The sequence below is a fragment of the Procambarus clarkii genome, chromosome 50, assembly GCF_040958095.1.
Source record: "Procambarus clarkii isolate CNS0578487 chromosome 50, FALCON_Pclarkii_2.0, whole genome shotgun sequence".
NCBI classification, from domain to species: Eukaryota; Metazoa; Arthropoda; class Malacostraca; order Decapoda; family Cambaridae; genus Procambarus; species Procambarus clarkii.
In genome coordinates, this window is record NC_091199.1 from 7,143,886 (window position 1) to 7,160,869 (window position 16,984).

A 16,984-nucleotide genomic window follows, 5' to 3' on the forward strand; every position below is an offset into this window, starting at 1 on the left:
CACTCATCTCTAAGGGTTTGCTGCTTTCAGAGTGGAACTCTGAAGTTCTCAAGCACTCATCTCTAAGGGTTTGCTGCTTTCAGAGTGGAACTCTGAAGTTCTTAAGCACTCATCTCTAAAGATTTGCTGCTTGTCTTGTGGACAATGGATCCAACCCCACAACAACTGACAACAAGACCTTTACCTCGACTAAAGAACATGCTCGCACACGCTTCTCTGCTATAAGTTACATTTGCTTCCTCCAAACTCCGAGTGGGCTTTTCTATTCAGTGATCTACAGCAATACGAACGTTGAATTCACCACAGTACATCATTATTAGACTTGTAATTTAATAAATATTTTCTGTAAAATAGTATATATATTTTAGCCATTCATGTAAAAGATGCTTGAACTGTTGAATGCGTCATGTGTTTATTCTTGTTATAAATTGTAAACAAAGTTCGTGTTTAACTTGACGTCCGTAATGTGTGGTCATAGTGGCCACTGTTACACCAGTGCTTCTGCAGGCCAGGAGTCACAATAACGTGGCTGAAGTATGTTGACCAGACCACACACTAGAAGGTGAAGGGACGACGACGTTTCGGTCCGTCCTGGACCATTCTCAAGACCACTTGAGAATGGTCCAGGACGGACCGAAACGTCGTCGTCCCTTCACCTTCTAGTGTGTGGTCTGGTCAACACCACTGGTTCTCTTCTGTAATAATTTGTCTTCTGTCTCAATCAGAGCTTTAATATACCAATGTGCTTTAATATACTTACTAATCTCTCTCATCTCATTTTTTTCTTGCAATGTATCTGTTTTCATTTTATTAATTCTGCTAGAATTTACCTACTTAAAATTATCTGTTACATTAAGGACCTGCCCGAAACGCTGCACGTACTAGTGGCTTTACAAGATTGTAAATACTATGCTATGTATTCTCACAAACCCAATGTACCTTCTTGTATATAAATAAATAAATAAATAAATTCATTGCTCGCAGTTCAAAGATGCCACAAATTTCCTGAAATACAGCTTATTTCCACACATTAATCTTATTATATAGGTTCCATATACATTATCAATACATGGATATGAAACAGCCAGTTAAATAGTGTAGAAAAGAAGTAGAATACTTTGAAGGTGTGATTGATTGGTGGTGACGAGTGAGGTGATGATGCCAACGTGATTGGATGTTCTTGTGTGAGGAGTGTACAAGATTGATTGATTGATGAAGATTAAGCCACCCAAGAGGTGGCACGGGCGTGAATAGCCCGTAAAGTGTACAAGACCGCTTGACAGCTAATATATCTATGGAAGAGGTGAGTACGTTACTGACGAAGCTGAGGTGTGGGAAACCTGACGTGGCAAATGAAGTACAGTATGTATAAAATATGTTTAATGTTATGTAGAAAAAGGAGTGCCGTGTGCTACAGTGCCTTGGAGGAACTGTAGACACAACACAGCAGGCTCACGCCTGATGACAGGTGCTCAAGTATTGACCAGTGTCACTAACACATTCCTTGGAGGAACTGTAGACACAACACAGCAGGCTCACGCCTGATGACAGGTGCTCAAGTATTGACCAGTGTCACTAACACATTCCTTGCAAAGTACTGAAGATAGTAATCTGAAAGAGAATAATGAACCATCTAATGAGGGTGAACTTTGCAATGGAAGGTCAACATGGTTTTAGAGAGGGACCGGAAAGTCATACGAGATAAACATCATGGAAGTCAATAACAAAACACGACAGGAAAAATAAAGTTGGTTAGATTTCATTTTTCTACTGTCAAAAGTAATTGATATTGTCCGTAATGAAAGTCTGGTGAAGACGATGGAAAAACAGAGGCCAGATTCACGAAAGCACTTACGAACCTGTACATTTTTTCTCAATCTTTGGCGGCTTTGTTTACAATTAATAAACAGTTAATGAGCTCAGAAGCACCAGGAGGCTGTTTATAACAATAACAACTGTTAAATGGGACGTTTTCATGCTTGTAAACTGTTTAATAAATGTAACCAAAGCCGTCAAAGATTGAGGAAAGAGGTACACGTCTGTAAGTGCTTGCGTAAGTCCTTTCGTGAATCTGGCCCCAGTAGAGCCGGGATAATTAGTAACAAGCTAAGAAAGTGCCTGATGGCCAGAAAACAAAAATATACTTCAAACCCAAGGCAGTGAGCTCCTAAATGTCAGTGTAGTTATCGCAACAACATTTATGATTGGTTGTTCGAGTTCAACCTCAATCAGTGTAAGGTAATGAATATGAAAAAAGGGGAAACAGAAAACCATCAAAAAATCATCACAACTACAGGAATTTGAAAGAAAGACTTAGGAGAGATTAGAAGCTGATTATCATAAGAATGACATTTAAGACTTAGGAGAGATTAGAAGCTGATTATCATAAGAATGACATTTAAGAATGTTAAGCGATTCTTTGAAGATGTGCTACACACCGTAAGTGATGACAGTACATGGAGGATTGATCCATCATGGCACGTAAACGGTACTCAATCTCAGATATTTAAGGAAGAGAAAGAGTACAAGGTATATGATCACTACATATAAAATATTGAGAGGAATAATCATGGAGCAAAATGGCAGCTTCTTAACTTGTGATGAAGTAGACCAAGAGAACATAGATGGAAGTTGGATATGCAAATAAGCCTCATAAAAGCAGGTATAAATGGTTATAAAGCAAAAATATATTAGTATTGCTGGCTGTATGTTGTGTTGTGGAGGGCAATTATGGCTCCTGTATACGTGCTCAGGTGTTACAATTTGCTATTATTAAAAATGATAAATAGTTTAGGCTAAATTATGTTGTTATTCGATATTGAAATGATAAATGGCGTTCTTGTTGTTGGAAAGTGAGATTCGGTTGAGGGCAGTTTGGAGGGGCACTGGATGGTTGGGGTGGGAGGTGGAGAGATAGAGATGAGTGATGTAGGGGGTGGATGACAGGGAGGTGAGAGAGAGGGGGTGGGGGAGGAGGAGGACAGAGGGAGAGCAGGAGACACTAAGCTGCTTGGCCAGCCACGGGGTCAGTCGTGCCGTAGTGACTACCAACGTCGTGTGCGTCTCGTGTTCCTTCTCACGCCTTCTTAATGACGTACTAGTGGGCACACCCGCTGAGTCTCACCTCAGTCTTAACACTCTCAACTCCTCCTGCTACTGACTCACGACAACACTTCCTCTACTCTGTAAGTTGTTAGCATTTACAGCTCTGTCGGCTGTTTGGGATCACTATTACAACGAAATCTTTCGTGCTGTTCTTAAAAAATATTATAATCCCTAAGACTTCAAGATTAAAAATTGTCTATACAGTATACCTAGGTCATAAAAGTATTTGTGTGTACGTCTGTTACCATACTACTTGTGTAAAGGAGGAAATGTATATGTTTATCTCTCAGAATGTTCGGTAATATGTTTATTGTTTGTGATGTGTGTCTATGTATATATTAACACGATGTACTGAACGGGGTGAGGATAGCTTGAGCTAACTCATCCCTTTGTGTGTATTTTACATCAATAAACTTATTTCAATTTCAATTTCAAGATCAAGGTAAATTTTTAAATGTTTCCTGCTACATCACTTATTGGTCTACCTTCCTAGTAAGACAAAATATCAGATGACATAAATGTATTCATGGTCGCCATTGTTCAAATCAGTATGTTAAACTATTTAATCCTCTAACTTACATGATATTTCTAAGAACTATATTCTCTAAATGTGTCTATGGTAATACCACTCAAAATTGCATTCAATTTCCCTTATACAAGTAGTCGACTTTTTGGAAAATTTCAATAATTATTGCTAGGATCTATGGTATTTTGACTTTGTATTTTTAACTACGTAATAAAAGTCGGCGTGATTACAACCAAAATTGTGGGTTCTGTTCTATTAATTAACTTCGATAAGGTCACCCACCCATAAAAGCTGCTTTACTTAACTTCACCAAATCATCATAATGACTTTTTAATAATGAATTAAATTAACATCAAATGACTTCTCAATACAAATATTTTAATATTCCAGTAAGGTTTTAGGGACATCGACTACGAAGGTCGTTAAAGCAAATGACCTTAGCTTATACTGTACATATATTATCCCCTATATTATAAATTAAAATTTGGTCTGATGCCCAACACTAAGGGCTATTCATTGAAGTATTTTCTACTTCCTTAAGGAGTTTATTTACATAAAGAGTGTTAATACATATACCAATATTCCTCTTGATGTAAATATTTATTTCGAATTGGAATGTTTATAAACTTTTGGTGAACTTAAGAGAACAGTATGAACTTAACCTTAACTTGGAACACAGCTCAGAGTCAAGTAATCATTGTACATACACCGAGAAATACCTCTTTACAGAACCTGTAACATCTCAACACTAATTATACGTAGACTAATTACACATTTCTCAATATATATGCTAAAGCCAAAGAGATAATTGTAGAGGACAGTTGGAGTCGACTACGGACGTAATGAGACATAAGTCGCCTTGAGTTCAAGTATGTTTATCGAGACTAAAAAAGATATACATCTCAAAAGGATAGAGTAGCTTAGGCTATTTCTACCCCCCCAAGTCGCCTCCCCTCCCACGCCACCACCAACCTCAAGCAAACATTTTCATTTAATCTTTTCCTTACCGGATGTGTGAATATTCCTTCGTCACGCTCCCTCTCGTGTCATCTTCAATCATTAGCCTTACCTGCGTCATGCATCGTCTGGGGTTATCTATCTTGAGATGATTTCGGGGCTTTAGTGTCCCCGCGGCCCGGTCCTCGACCAGGCCTCCAAGTTATGTTATGATAGACGGGGCATGTGGAAGGTTTATATATACAGGAATCAGTATATTTCAATAATTGTTGCCCTTCCTTTGATCAGCATTAAAGTTTGCAGTATTGTCATGTGATCTAAGTCGCATATGTGTATATTTTGTAATCTGTTTGTATAAATGGTTATTACACCCAAATATATTATGAATTAAGAGTATGAAATATATTTTCTGTTTAGTGTTGGGCTTAAGTTCTATCAGTTTCTGTATTGTCAATAAAGCCGCCTAAATAGTTTACTGATCAACCAGCAAGTATACTTTTGTCACGAATATCGTCCAGGTTTGCGACTGCTAGAATCACTAATGCAATTATATTTAATTGTATATAATTAAGTGTAATTCAGTCCCTAACATAATTTCAGATTTTGAATAAATTATCAAGGTGTATTAACTATAATTCGTTAAAAGAATGTGTTCTGAAATTTTATTTGAGCAGTTATTGACCAGACCACACACTAGAAGGTGAAGGGACGACGACGTTTCGGTCCGTCCTGGACCATTCTCAAAATCGACTTGAGAATGGTCCAGGACAGACCGAAACGTCGTCGTCCCTTCACCTTCTAGTGTGTGGTCTGGTCAACATACTTTAGCCAGGTTATTGTGATTCATCGCCTGCATTTGAGCAGTTATTAAGAAATGCGACAACTTAAAAAATACGAGATTGTCATAATTCAAATAGAGTATATCTTTAAGGTGAAGGTCTATATTAGGACGTTAGCGCTGCCATGTGGCGTCGGCCATAATGGCATCTTGGTCACATTACTTGCGATGATAACTGAGATAATCAATTTGCCTTAGGCTTAATACCGGTAAAGAAAACGGAATGCAAGCGTGTGAACTCGCCCAAAAGGTAAACAAAAAATAAATAAACCTACAGAATGTGTATGAATCAGCTTATACAAGTTATATACTAGTTTAAAAAACAATTAGAGCATCCCCACACGTGATGGTGCGGGAGCTATGCCCACACAGGTTATATCATGTGGTATTTGTGTAGTGAATTGTGTGAACAGTCTCTTGTCACGCCTCATCTATTGATATAGCAATTATTCAATTCACAGCGTATGTGATGGGTTATTTTAGGAGAGTGAGAGAGGGGGAAGGAGAAGAGTAGTGACAGAAAGAGAGAGAGTGTGGGGAATAGTAAGAGAGGGGAGGATTGTGGGAGGAAGAGAAGTGAGAGAGGTAGGAAAGTTATATGAGGTTGGCACAGGACGAGAGAGAGAGATGTGGGAGATGATGATGACAATTACTGAAATATCTGTTGTAAATTTTGTCTTACCAATTACAATTATATCTGGTGGAGGGCCAGGGGTATATACACTTAATGGTGTACAGTATCCCCAATTCTCAGTATATATATATGTTCTCAGTTGATTTTAGCTCGAAACTATGTTCAGGTAAGTTAATAACGGTGGTCTTAATAATCCTTCCGGGTTGGTAGAATTGATCCCTAACACATTACTCCTCTTTGAACTCTCTTAAGGCACAATTGTAATGTGCTTGTCTCTGAAGCTGAATACATATGCAAGAGAATTATTAATAATGGCAATTGCTAGTCCATTTCATGAGGATTTAATTTCATGTTGGCCTCCGAATGCGTGATAAAACTGATAACTCAGCCAAAGATTACACATTCAAAGAATATACATTCAAAGAATATATATATTCAAAGAATATACATTCAAGGAATATACATTCAAAGAAGACGTTGATTATAACCTTAAGACTGCCAATATGCAGCTTGAGAACAATAAAACAACAAAATAGTGTATATATAGACCTGAGACAGAGTGTATTCAAGATCTTTTTTTTCTTCTAAAAATATATATTAAATAACGGACCTAGGAGTCATAATCCACTAATCACTGAAAGTTGCACAAGTGGGAGTGTAGTAAAAAAAGAGCCAACCAAAGGATTAGGAACAGTCAAACTAACCTTTAACTATGCCCATGGAACCACCTACCTGCTGAAGCCGTGAATGTAAAGACTTTACTGCAGTTCAAAACAGCGTTGGAAAAGATTTCAGTAAACAATAGAAGGTTCTTTGACAAGCCACTGGCTTGTTTAATATTATTTTACATATGAGAGCAAACTTATTTTTAATCCACAATATGTAAAAATTTATGAATGCATGTTGGGGAAAGGCCGCTGCTTTAACGATCCTGAGATCGACCCCGATATTTATTGTTGGTGATTGTCTTTCACAGGACGAACGAGGATGGACCGACGGCTCCTGCTTGTGGGCATTCTTGTCATCTTTTGTGAGTACATTTGTGTGGTGACTTTGTTTTCCTTATGATGAACGCCACATCATTAGGTATAAATGCTCATAGTATAGTCTCATTTATTGATATCAAAACTAACTTTCATATTGTGCGACCGTGATAGCACACAAATACATTGAAATAATCCTATTTATGACATATATATGTATTTGGAATTATCTACCAAAAACCCCGAGACATTAAATAAATTATCCTAAATGATAGCAGACATGACAATTAACAAAAGTATCCACCTGGGAACTTCCACCACATTTTTTATGTAGATCCGACACGAGGTAAACTTCGTCAGGGAAAACTGTCCTATTACCAACTACGTCACTATGTAATTAAATGTGAAAACCCAACGAATTTAGCATATAACACTAATCACCGCTGCTCACAGAAATGCCCATGCATTTCCGGAATGATATATTTCTCAAAATCTTTGCCAAGTATCTCAAGTTCGTCCATTGCTGCCAGTATACTGTCTGTAAACTGCCTTCATTACACACTTCTTGCAAGATAATATAGTAACTTGTTCACCACAAGCGTAAACTGCATTGTCTAAACACAATTACCTCCAGTTCCAGAACCGATTAAATATATGCCACCACCTGGAGGATGGGTATCTGGTCCACCACCGCCCACAGGATAGGTATCTGGTCCACCACCGCCCACAGGATGGGTATCTGGTCCACCACCGCCCACAGGATGGGTATCTGGTCCACCACCGCCCACAGGATGGATATCTGGTCCACCACCGCCCACGTAATATGCCGTGATGGACATTATTCCCAATTCGTGGGTGGTGGTGGACCCCCATATCCATCCCGTGGGTGGTGGTGGACCCCTACCCATCCAGTAGGCGGTGGTGGACATACTCATCAAGTGGGCGGTGGTGGAGCCCATATCCATCCCGTGGGCGGGTGGAATGGGTTACAGAGGCACATAATGGGTTCAGGAACTGAACCTCACAGTTCATTTAGCTAAGCCAGTAACAATCATGTGAAGCTAGCAACACAATTTCTTAATACGCAAATAAATATACATACATACACAAATACATATCCATATAGCAATATTCTTGTTATAGCAGAAGTGGTCAGCTACAACAGTCTCTATAGAAGGTAGTTTACATGTAGGGTTGATCAGTTACACAGTTACTGTTCCTGTTCCACACCCGCCCAACTGGCTGCCCGTGCATCCATTACCTACAGTAAGTAACCTTGTGGTACTTGGCTAGCATTTCTGGTAATACATCATAATGAATGAAGTACTTACACATTTCTTAAACACCATTGATGGAGTTATCTCTGAAATTCTTGATTTTTTCGCATTCAGTGATTTAATGACGCATAGTATGTGAATAGTCTTGCTGACAGTTTACAATTAGTCAAGTCTATGTCAGCAGCTGGTGTAAACTCCCAGAGGTATGTGTAGCCGAGCCTAAGCCTAGCTGTGGTAACATTTAGAAATCTTCTAACCTTATTGGATGATCCATATAGGCCTTCGTAACACCCTAACTGCCTAATTGTGTGTTCGGTGTTGGTGACAGTGTCGAGTGGGGCGGTGGACGCCAACTGGTTCACTGAACAGTGGAACAACCTCTCCTCCTCCGTCTCTGGCTTCTGGGCCCAGACCTCCCAGCTGTATGCCAGCACTCTGGCCACGTTGTAAGTACCTTGAGGCGGTTCTCCACACATTCTCATGTGCTGTCTACATGTACAAAACCTTGTTCCTAAATGCTAATCTTGATCTGACACTTTTCCTTGATAGGTGTAACTGAACCACACCAGAAATAAATACAGTATATCTTTGATATCCCCAGAGTCAGATTAAATCTGTGCAAACACTCCATGGAAATAAAAGGATCCAGTCTCTGGAACTCACGCCCTAACGAAATAAAAATTTTCCAACCTATGCTTTATTTAAAAGTAAAATGAAAAAGTACCTAATTTCATCCTCATAGTTTCCTACCTATTGCTTCAAACTCACACTGTATCTTGTACTACCCACTTCCCCAATATTAGTACAGTACTTAACACATACAGTATATCTTTTCCAGTGTAATCACCTCTCTTAATTTATATTGTAGTTATTTGTTAATAAAAAAACTTTTTTTATTCTTACATTATTTCATCTTACCTGATATGTTAGATTAAAGACCTGCCTGAAATGCTATGCATGTTAGTGGCTTTGCATCAATGTTAAAATATCAATCTTATGTAATATCATCAACCCATTGTACCTTCTTGTGAATAAGTTATTTTTATTAGAATTGTATCAGTGGTTTTTGAAGGTGGATGAAGTAGGAAGACAGAGATAGCTAAATAGAGAGAGAGAGGGGGGGGGGGGGATGGGGAAAACAGACAGACACGGGCAATGCCGGGTAACCCCCTCATCTATACTATATTAGAGAATATGTCTGTAAATCTGTCTGTCTGCTGGCTTGTCTATCTGAAGTTGGAGCTCAGATGCTTGGGGCTAGCCTTACCAAAATTTGTTGGGTAAATGGTTATGGGTATGGGAAAAACATAGGCTGGTCAGGGTAGGCCAGAGTTAAATGATTCAAGAAATACTAGTAATTATTCACACCCCATCCTATCCGATTTTTGCAGAATCAATTCTGGTCAAGTGTGAAATGTTGGTCGAGATGTCCGAAGAATTTTTTGCCATCAGAAAAACTTATTTCCTTAATTAAACACATAAAGTACATAGTTACAATTCTCATTAATATTTTATTTTATGAAAGGGAATTGGAGCTAATTGGGGATGGAGGGAAAAAGGGAAGATGAGGGAGGGAGGATGAGGGGATGGGCAGGAAGGGGAAGGGGCAGGGGAGAGGGGAGATGGGAGGAGGTTGGGGCGGACAAGGGAAAGGGCAAGAGTCGAGGGATGTGGATGTCGAGGGATGGTGAAGGGGATGGGCAGAAGGAAAGAGTGGGGAGGATGAGGAGAGGTGGGATGTTGGGAAGGGTGGGGATGACGAGGGGCAGGGCCCTCCTCCTAGTATACCCCTATACTATAGTATATATAGTATACCTAGTGTACCCCTCCTAGTATACTATAAGAGAAAATATGGGATGTGTAATAATGCTACGATAGACAGAATACTTAGGAACTACAAGCACCTTGCCTCTAGAGTGTAACACTTGTATACTGTGTTTACTATATTAACCTGCAATGTTAAATGTAATTCTTGTACTGTACTGTGATTTGTGGATTTGTACTCACTGGATTTGTGCACCCATTGAGGGACTTACAGTAGAGGAGGGTAGAAACAGCTTAAGCTACTCTATTCCTTGGAGATGTATTTTATTGTCTCAATAAATGTACTTGAACATAGAGAGAATATTTCTTTGTCTTTGTCCAAAATTGGAGGCCAGATGATTGGGGCTAGTCTCACCTAAATTTGCAGGGAGGGGGGGGGATGGTCTTGGGGTACCAACAAACAACACAATCTATCATTATCATTCTCATATTCATCACCATGTACAATTAACCTTCAACCCTACTAACCATCATGTAACACCATGTCCAACCATCACCACTCTTCTCACAGAGACTATATATATACTCTTCTCTGACAACTTTCCCAGGACAAACCGGTTCACGAACCTGTCAGCCGACGTGAAAGGTTGGCTGTCCAACAAGTCCTTCAAGAATGCCACGGCGACGAAACTGCTCAGTGATATACCTGCGGACGGCTGGAGAGAGCTTAATGTAGGACATTGTGGGTTTGTGTGTGACCGAGTAATTACCTAAGTGTAGCTACAGGATAAGAGATACGCTCGTGGAGTCTCATCTTCTCCAGTACTCTTTGTCATATCACAAGTGACAAATTAAAGCAGTCCCCATGGCACAGTGGTAAAGCATTCGTCTGGTGCTTCGGGAGCGCTTTGGCCTGGGTTCATATCCTGGCCGGGGAGGATTGACCAGGTGCCAATCCCTACCTGAAGCCTCTGTTCACCTAGCAGTAAATGGTTGTTAAACGATTTGGCGGGTTGTATTCTGGAAAAAAAAAAATAGGATTAAGGCCCTGCAAGTGTAGTGGTGCTTGTGTGGTGTAAGGGTATGAGTGTTTGTGTGGTGTCAAGGTATGGGTGTTTGTGTGGTGTCAGGGTATGGGTGTTTGTGTGGTGTCAGGGTATGGGTATGGGTGTTTAGGTGTGTCAGTGTGGATACGGGCATCTAGAAAATGGCAGAGTGTCAGATTGGGTGTTATGGTTTGTGCTGGATAATGCAATAATTAGTATAATTAATGTGATACAGTACATGCAGCTCTTGAGAAAAAATTAGTACCCTGTAGGTTTACCTGTTGACTATCATTATAGGCTTTTGACACCAGCCGCTACAATAGCCTTAAACTGTAACAGTGGAGTCAGAGGTCACTCCCTTTAATACTTGCACTCTTACCTCAATGACAGGCTTCAGTATGTATCTGTGAATCATGCTACTTCTCCCACCCTACCAATCAACTCAAGGTTCCAAAGAGCAGTATACTTGGTCCTCTCTTCTTTCTCGTTTGCATCAATGAGGTAATAAATTCCTCTCGACAACTTTGACGAGAAGTGAGTGACTTCCTAAATGTCAGTCAACCTGTGTTTTGGTGTTATTGAACATTAATTACCGAATCTGTATTACAGTTGTTATCTGCCACGTAAAAATTTAATAATATTTGTTATTCCTTCTGTTTATGCTGTAAAATTAATGTGTTCAGTTGAAATTTTGCTGTTCCAATCATTGTGTAATAATTGTCATTTTCTATTGATCTACCTCAATTCAATATTTTTTTTATCTCATTTAGTTTTAAATCTTTTAATTTCTTGTTACATTTTATGCGGGAAATGCTGCATAAATAAAAAATTATTATTATTATGAGGTAGTTGAGGTCAACCCTCTACATTGACTCAAAAATAGGTACAAAGAAACTCAAAAGAAGTTTAAATTAACTGTGCCAGGCTTTTAAGATTAAGCTGGAGCTTCCCTTCCCCTCCCCCTTTGGCAACCACAGACAGACAAGTACACGTGTTACAACACTGTGTCTGTCTATCTGGCAATATCTTTGTCTTCCCTCCTCTCTCTATCTCTCTCCTTTTTTTTTTAAGTAATTATACATTGCTAACCCTGGCTGCAACACAACCCTCTCTCCTGCCAGCCTGCACTTCTGATGACAGCCAGCGAGACTGAGGTCAACAACTTGATCGCCTCGGGTACTGGGAAGGTCCCTCAGAGGTTTCTGGATGAGCTGAATCGCTTGACGATTTCCAACATGTCAGACCAAGAAGTCATCAACACAGTCCAGTCTGATGCTAGCCAGGTATTTGTATCATATCAAGTAAATATATATACTGCATCTATATGATATATACAGTACATATATATACATATATTGTACATATGTACAGCATATACATATACACACATACCTTTGACAAGCCAGCAGCTTATCAAAGGGGCCCCCCATTTGCCCTGATGATTTTTTCCAGCTGGATTTATAAATTCTACATTGTTTTGGTATTTACGGCTTCAGCAGGTATGAGGTTCAATGGGATATTAATCTTGTTGGTGAGAAAGCATCTCCTGTTTTCAGTCCTATATTTTGGCTTTTTGAACTTGAAACTGTTGCTCCTTGTTTGTGTTACATCTATAATAATAATAATAATAATAATTTATCCACAACAAAAGGCTCAAAATAATAAAATTGTTCAGAAATAGAAATTTACATGCCATTTGATAAAAAGTTCACTCAGAAAAGTCCAACACTTCATAAAAGTCTCTAACAATGTATTATATCTTTCAAATTACATTTAATTTAAATTAATTTGCACCACATAAATGTTAATTTTATTCATTATCTTTTATTTATAATTGTATTATAATTTTATGGCTTCAGACATTGTATGTACTAGCTCTATCTATAAATCCAATATTATGTTTATAACTCATTTTCAGTGTATGTACCTTTACCTTAATTATATATTACCTGTATTTAACTACAGTATATTATCTTATCTAATTAACTAACATTATTTTCTCTCTCTCCTTTTGACAGTGCAAGAACCTGATATCAACTGCAGAAGCATCGATTGATGTGGGCTGTCAGGTAATAGAGTTGTTGTTGTTGTTGTAATTACCCGTGTGTGTAATAACAGTTCTGCACTAACATTGTTCCCAGATCGTCTGTATCGCCTATTTCATGACCCACTGGTAGAAAGATCTTAGTTTGCTTTAGTGTTAGGTTTCAGACCTATCAACTTGTGGAAGGTGATTAAGACCATCACAATAGTTTACTGATCAACTAACAAATATACTTTAGGTCCGAACATAGGCCAGGAATGACGTAAACTCTTAAGTGTGTATACGCTGCAAAGCCACTTATATGTTCATACTATAGCCTCTTGGACAAGTGTTAAAACTACAATATAATTTACTGTCAATTTTGAGTTACAAGGTGAAACAGTCATGAACCAAAAATATAACTATTAAATGAATATATAATGAGAAACATTAATATTGTATTAATATTAATAGGGTAAACTGGTGATAATAAAAAAAACTATACAGTAATATAACAATTTGATTAGTGAGCTCTCCAGTTGAAATTATGTTGCAAAATAATAATTCAATTAATTATGACACTGGATGATATCCTTATTGGAATAAGAGTCAATGGAAGTCTTGTGAGCATTGTATGAAAAAGTGGTCATATTTTATGCACGAGGGAGGTCACGGGTTTTCTTTGTGTATCGTATTTGCCTGTCGACATGAACGAATGTTGACCTGATGTTTTTGAGCACTTATACTGGTATAGACTGGATGGTTAACTGACTTGCCGTGTTTGAACAGTATTCATATAATTAGCATAGCATACAGACTGACTGCTGCTACCACCAGCTTACTACTCTAGTATTCCTGCTGCTACCACTAGTATTCCTGCTGCTACCACTCTAGTATTCCTGCTGCTACCACTCTAGTATTCCTGCTACTACCACTCTAGTATTCCTGCTGCTACCACTAGTATTCCTGCTGCTACCACTCTAGTATTCCTGCTGCTACCACTCTAGTATTCCTGCTACTACCACTCTAGTATTCCTGCTGCTACCACTCTAGTATTCCTGCTACTACCACTCTAGTATTCCTGCTGCTACCACTAGTATTCCTGCTGCTACCACTCTAGTATTCCTGCTGCTACCACTAGTATTCCTGCTGCTACCACTCTAGTATTCCTGCTGCTACCACTCTAGTATTCCTGCTGCTACCACTCTAGTATTCCTGCTACTACCACTCTAGTATTCCTGCTACTACCACTCTAGTATTCCTGCTGCTACCACTCTAGTATTCCTGCTGCTACCACTCTAGTATTCCTGCTGCTACCACTCTAGTATTCCTGCTACTACCACTCTAGTATTCCTGCTACTACCACTCTAGTATTCCTGCTGCTACCACTCTAGTATTCCTGCTGCTACCACTCTAGTATTCCTGCTGCTACCACTCTAGTATTCCTGCTGCTACCACTCTAGTATTCCTGCTGCTACCACTCTAGTATTCCTGCTGCTACCACTCTAGTATTCCTAATGCTTCATTGCATCAGTCTTGATGCTACTGTATGACTAATATTACCCCTGCCACTAGTTATCTTTCAGAAAAATGTAATTACAAAAAGATAACCATGAATGTATTAATTTTATTTGTTTTCTGTAAGAATTCAATACGAATACATGATTTTGTTTACTGTTTTCACATCCAAAATTATTTTCAAAAGCATCAAATTTCATGTTGAATTTATTAATGTTTTAACACCTGGTTCTAACATAACCTACTCTGGTGCATTTATTATGGATTTTTTTTACATATTTTCATATTTGCCTGAAACAAATTATTGTAAAAAATGGGCTTGCGTGAAAGTGGACAGTAATGAATTAATAAATGAAAATGGCCCATACTATAGGATATTTACAAGTGTATATAATAATCTTTACTTTAGGATACTGTATTTGCAAAAAATGCATGAACCATAAGCATGGTACATTAATTAATTTAAAAGTGAAAATTATAGGATAGTGGTGGTGTGCACAAGAGGTAGGAAGAATGAGTGTGAGAGAGAGGATGATAAAGAGAGAGAGAGAGAGAGAGAGAGAATGATAAAGAGAGAAAGAGAGAGAATGAATAAGAATGAGAATTCTCTTGACAGTTTGTTCTCACAGATGACGCTGAGTGAAATAATGACGTTGGTGTCAAGGCTGGGTGTCCCTGCAGTGTGGTCTCCACAGAACATCAGTGACCTTGGCCCGCTGGTCTTCACTCTGCCTGTCTGTGCAGACAAGGTGCAGAACGACTCTACTGCCCAGGCGGTGTAAGTATTGCAGGGGAAAGTTGAAGAGTGAAATGGTAAAAGAAAATGAGTGAAACTGCAAGAGCAAGGGAGGAAGAGTGGAAAAGAGAGAGAGAGAGAGAGAGCAGGAAAGCAAGGGAGAGGTACATATTTTAGACCATTAACATAACTGTTGTAGACCTTAAGGTGTTATCTGCAGAAAACACTAAACTGCTGCTGCTGCTGCTGCTATAGGTATTATATGGGACAGATAAGGAATGGAGAAAGAACCCAATTTTTCTCTACCATGAAATACTGAATAATTAATTAAGAAACTTACTGTAATATTAACAAGAAAGCATTCATTTTAAAGTTAATTATGCAAAACTAACGCAAATTTTTATCAAGAGGAGTCAGAGAGGGAAATATTGTACAGAGAAGCATTAAAAAAATTACATACAGACAATGCAAACTCAAATTTCTGAAAACATTAAATCCTTGACAGCGTGGACATCCTTAAAATGTGCCTGTCAACATCTCCTGACCCTAACTGCCCACCAGCAAACAAGCTGTGGACCTTTATCCAGATGATGATCCGACGAATTCATGGACCCCCATCAACCTGGAACCAGAGCAGTGTCGTAGAATTGGGTGGCGTCAGCATGATACCTGATTATGCCATCGTCTACCTGAGTGATTCACTTGTTCAAGCTGCAACAGTGGATATTTCCAAGGTAAGGAGATTGTGGGTGCTGTGTGGGAGGTGGGGGGGGGGGAGGGGGGTGAAGTTCCATTCAGCATGTAATCCCGTCATTCATTTTATGCCTGGAGTAGAATATTGTCATTCTTTTTACTGTTTCTACTTCAGTTAAATTTTTGCTTTTGATCTTGATTAGATTTACGTCTTAATTTAAAGTTTGTTATTTCACATCATGGCCGAAATGCTGTGCATATTAGCGGCTTTAGGCATAAATACTGTACTTGCTCTATCTAGAAATCCAACCTTCTGATTGTAACTCATTGTTTATGTATGTACTTTCCAAAAATAAACATTATCATTATCATATACCTATGTATCTTTTTATCTATTTTATACCTACCTACCTTTTTACCTACACCTCTATTTTACAGATATCCATGCCATTCACAAAGTTCCAGACATGTGAGAAATGGAAGCAAGTTCTCTGCATGGCAAATCAATGTTCCAGCTTGTCGGCTGCCGCTGTAAGTATATATATACATATACAGTATATTATATATATACTGTATCTTTTATATAATCGACTTGCGTGTTTGTGCAAGTTAATGTTCATATATATATATGTGTGTGTGTGTGTGTGTGTGTGTGTGTGTAAATAACAAAGAAATTAACAACGAACAAACGAATGAGAGAGAGAGAGAGAGACAGAAAGGGGAGGAAGGGGGAAATAATGCTTATTCTGCATATATATAATCATTAATATATAAATATCACAAACAGCCAATGCACCATAGCTACCTACCATAAAATTTGTCTAACCATGCCCTAACCATAGACTAACTTGCCTAACCATAGCCACACATCATGCTCACCCACC

At 38.7% G+C, this 16,984-nt stretch overlaps 1 protein-coding gene across 4 annotated transcripts in view; it reads left to right on the forward strand.

Annotated features, from left to right (window-relative positions):
* LOC123772645 (uncharacterized) overlaps window positions 1–16,984 on the forward strand; it is a 72,713-nt gene that overhangs the window by 34,560 nt on the left and 21,169 nt on the right. For 2 of the 4 annotated variants that reach the window (XM_069303418.1, XM_069303416.1), the window contains 8 exons: window positions 7,037–7,090; window positions 8,649–8,766; window positions 10,693–10,816; window positions 12,252–12,413; window positions 13,149–13,199; window positions 15,301–15,449; window positions 15,913–16,141; window positions 16,539–16,631. In XM_069303418.1, coding sequence (XP_069159519.1) covers window positions 7,048–7,090; window positions 8,649–8,766; window positions 10,693–10,816; window positions 12,252–12,413; window positions 13,149–13,199; window positions 15,301–15,449; window positions 15,913–16,141; window positions 16,539–16,631 — 969 coding nt within the window. In that variant the 5' untranslated portion in view covers window positions 7,037–7,047. Of the gene's footprint in view, window positions 1–3,028; window positions 3,186–7,036; window positions 7,091–8,227; window positions 8,310–8,648; window positions 8,767–10,692; window positions 10,817–12,251; window positions 12,414–13,148; window positions 13,200–15,300; window positions 15,450–15,912; window positions 16,142–16,538; window positions 16,632–16,984 lie in introns of those variants that run through there. The other 2 variants (XM_045765900.2, XM_069303417.1) reach the window with 2 other exon arrangements.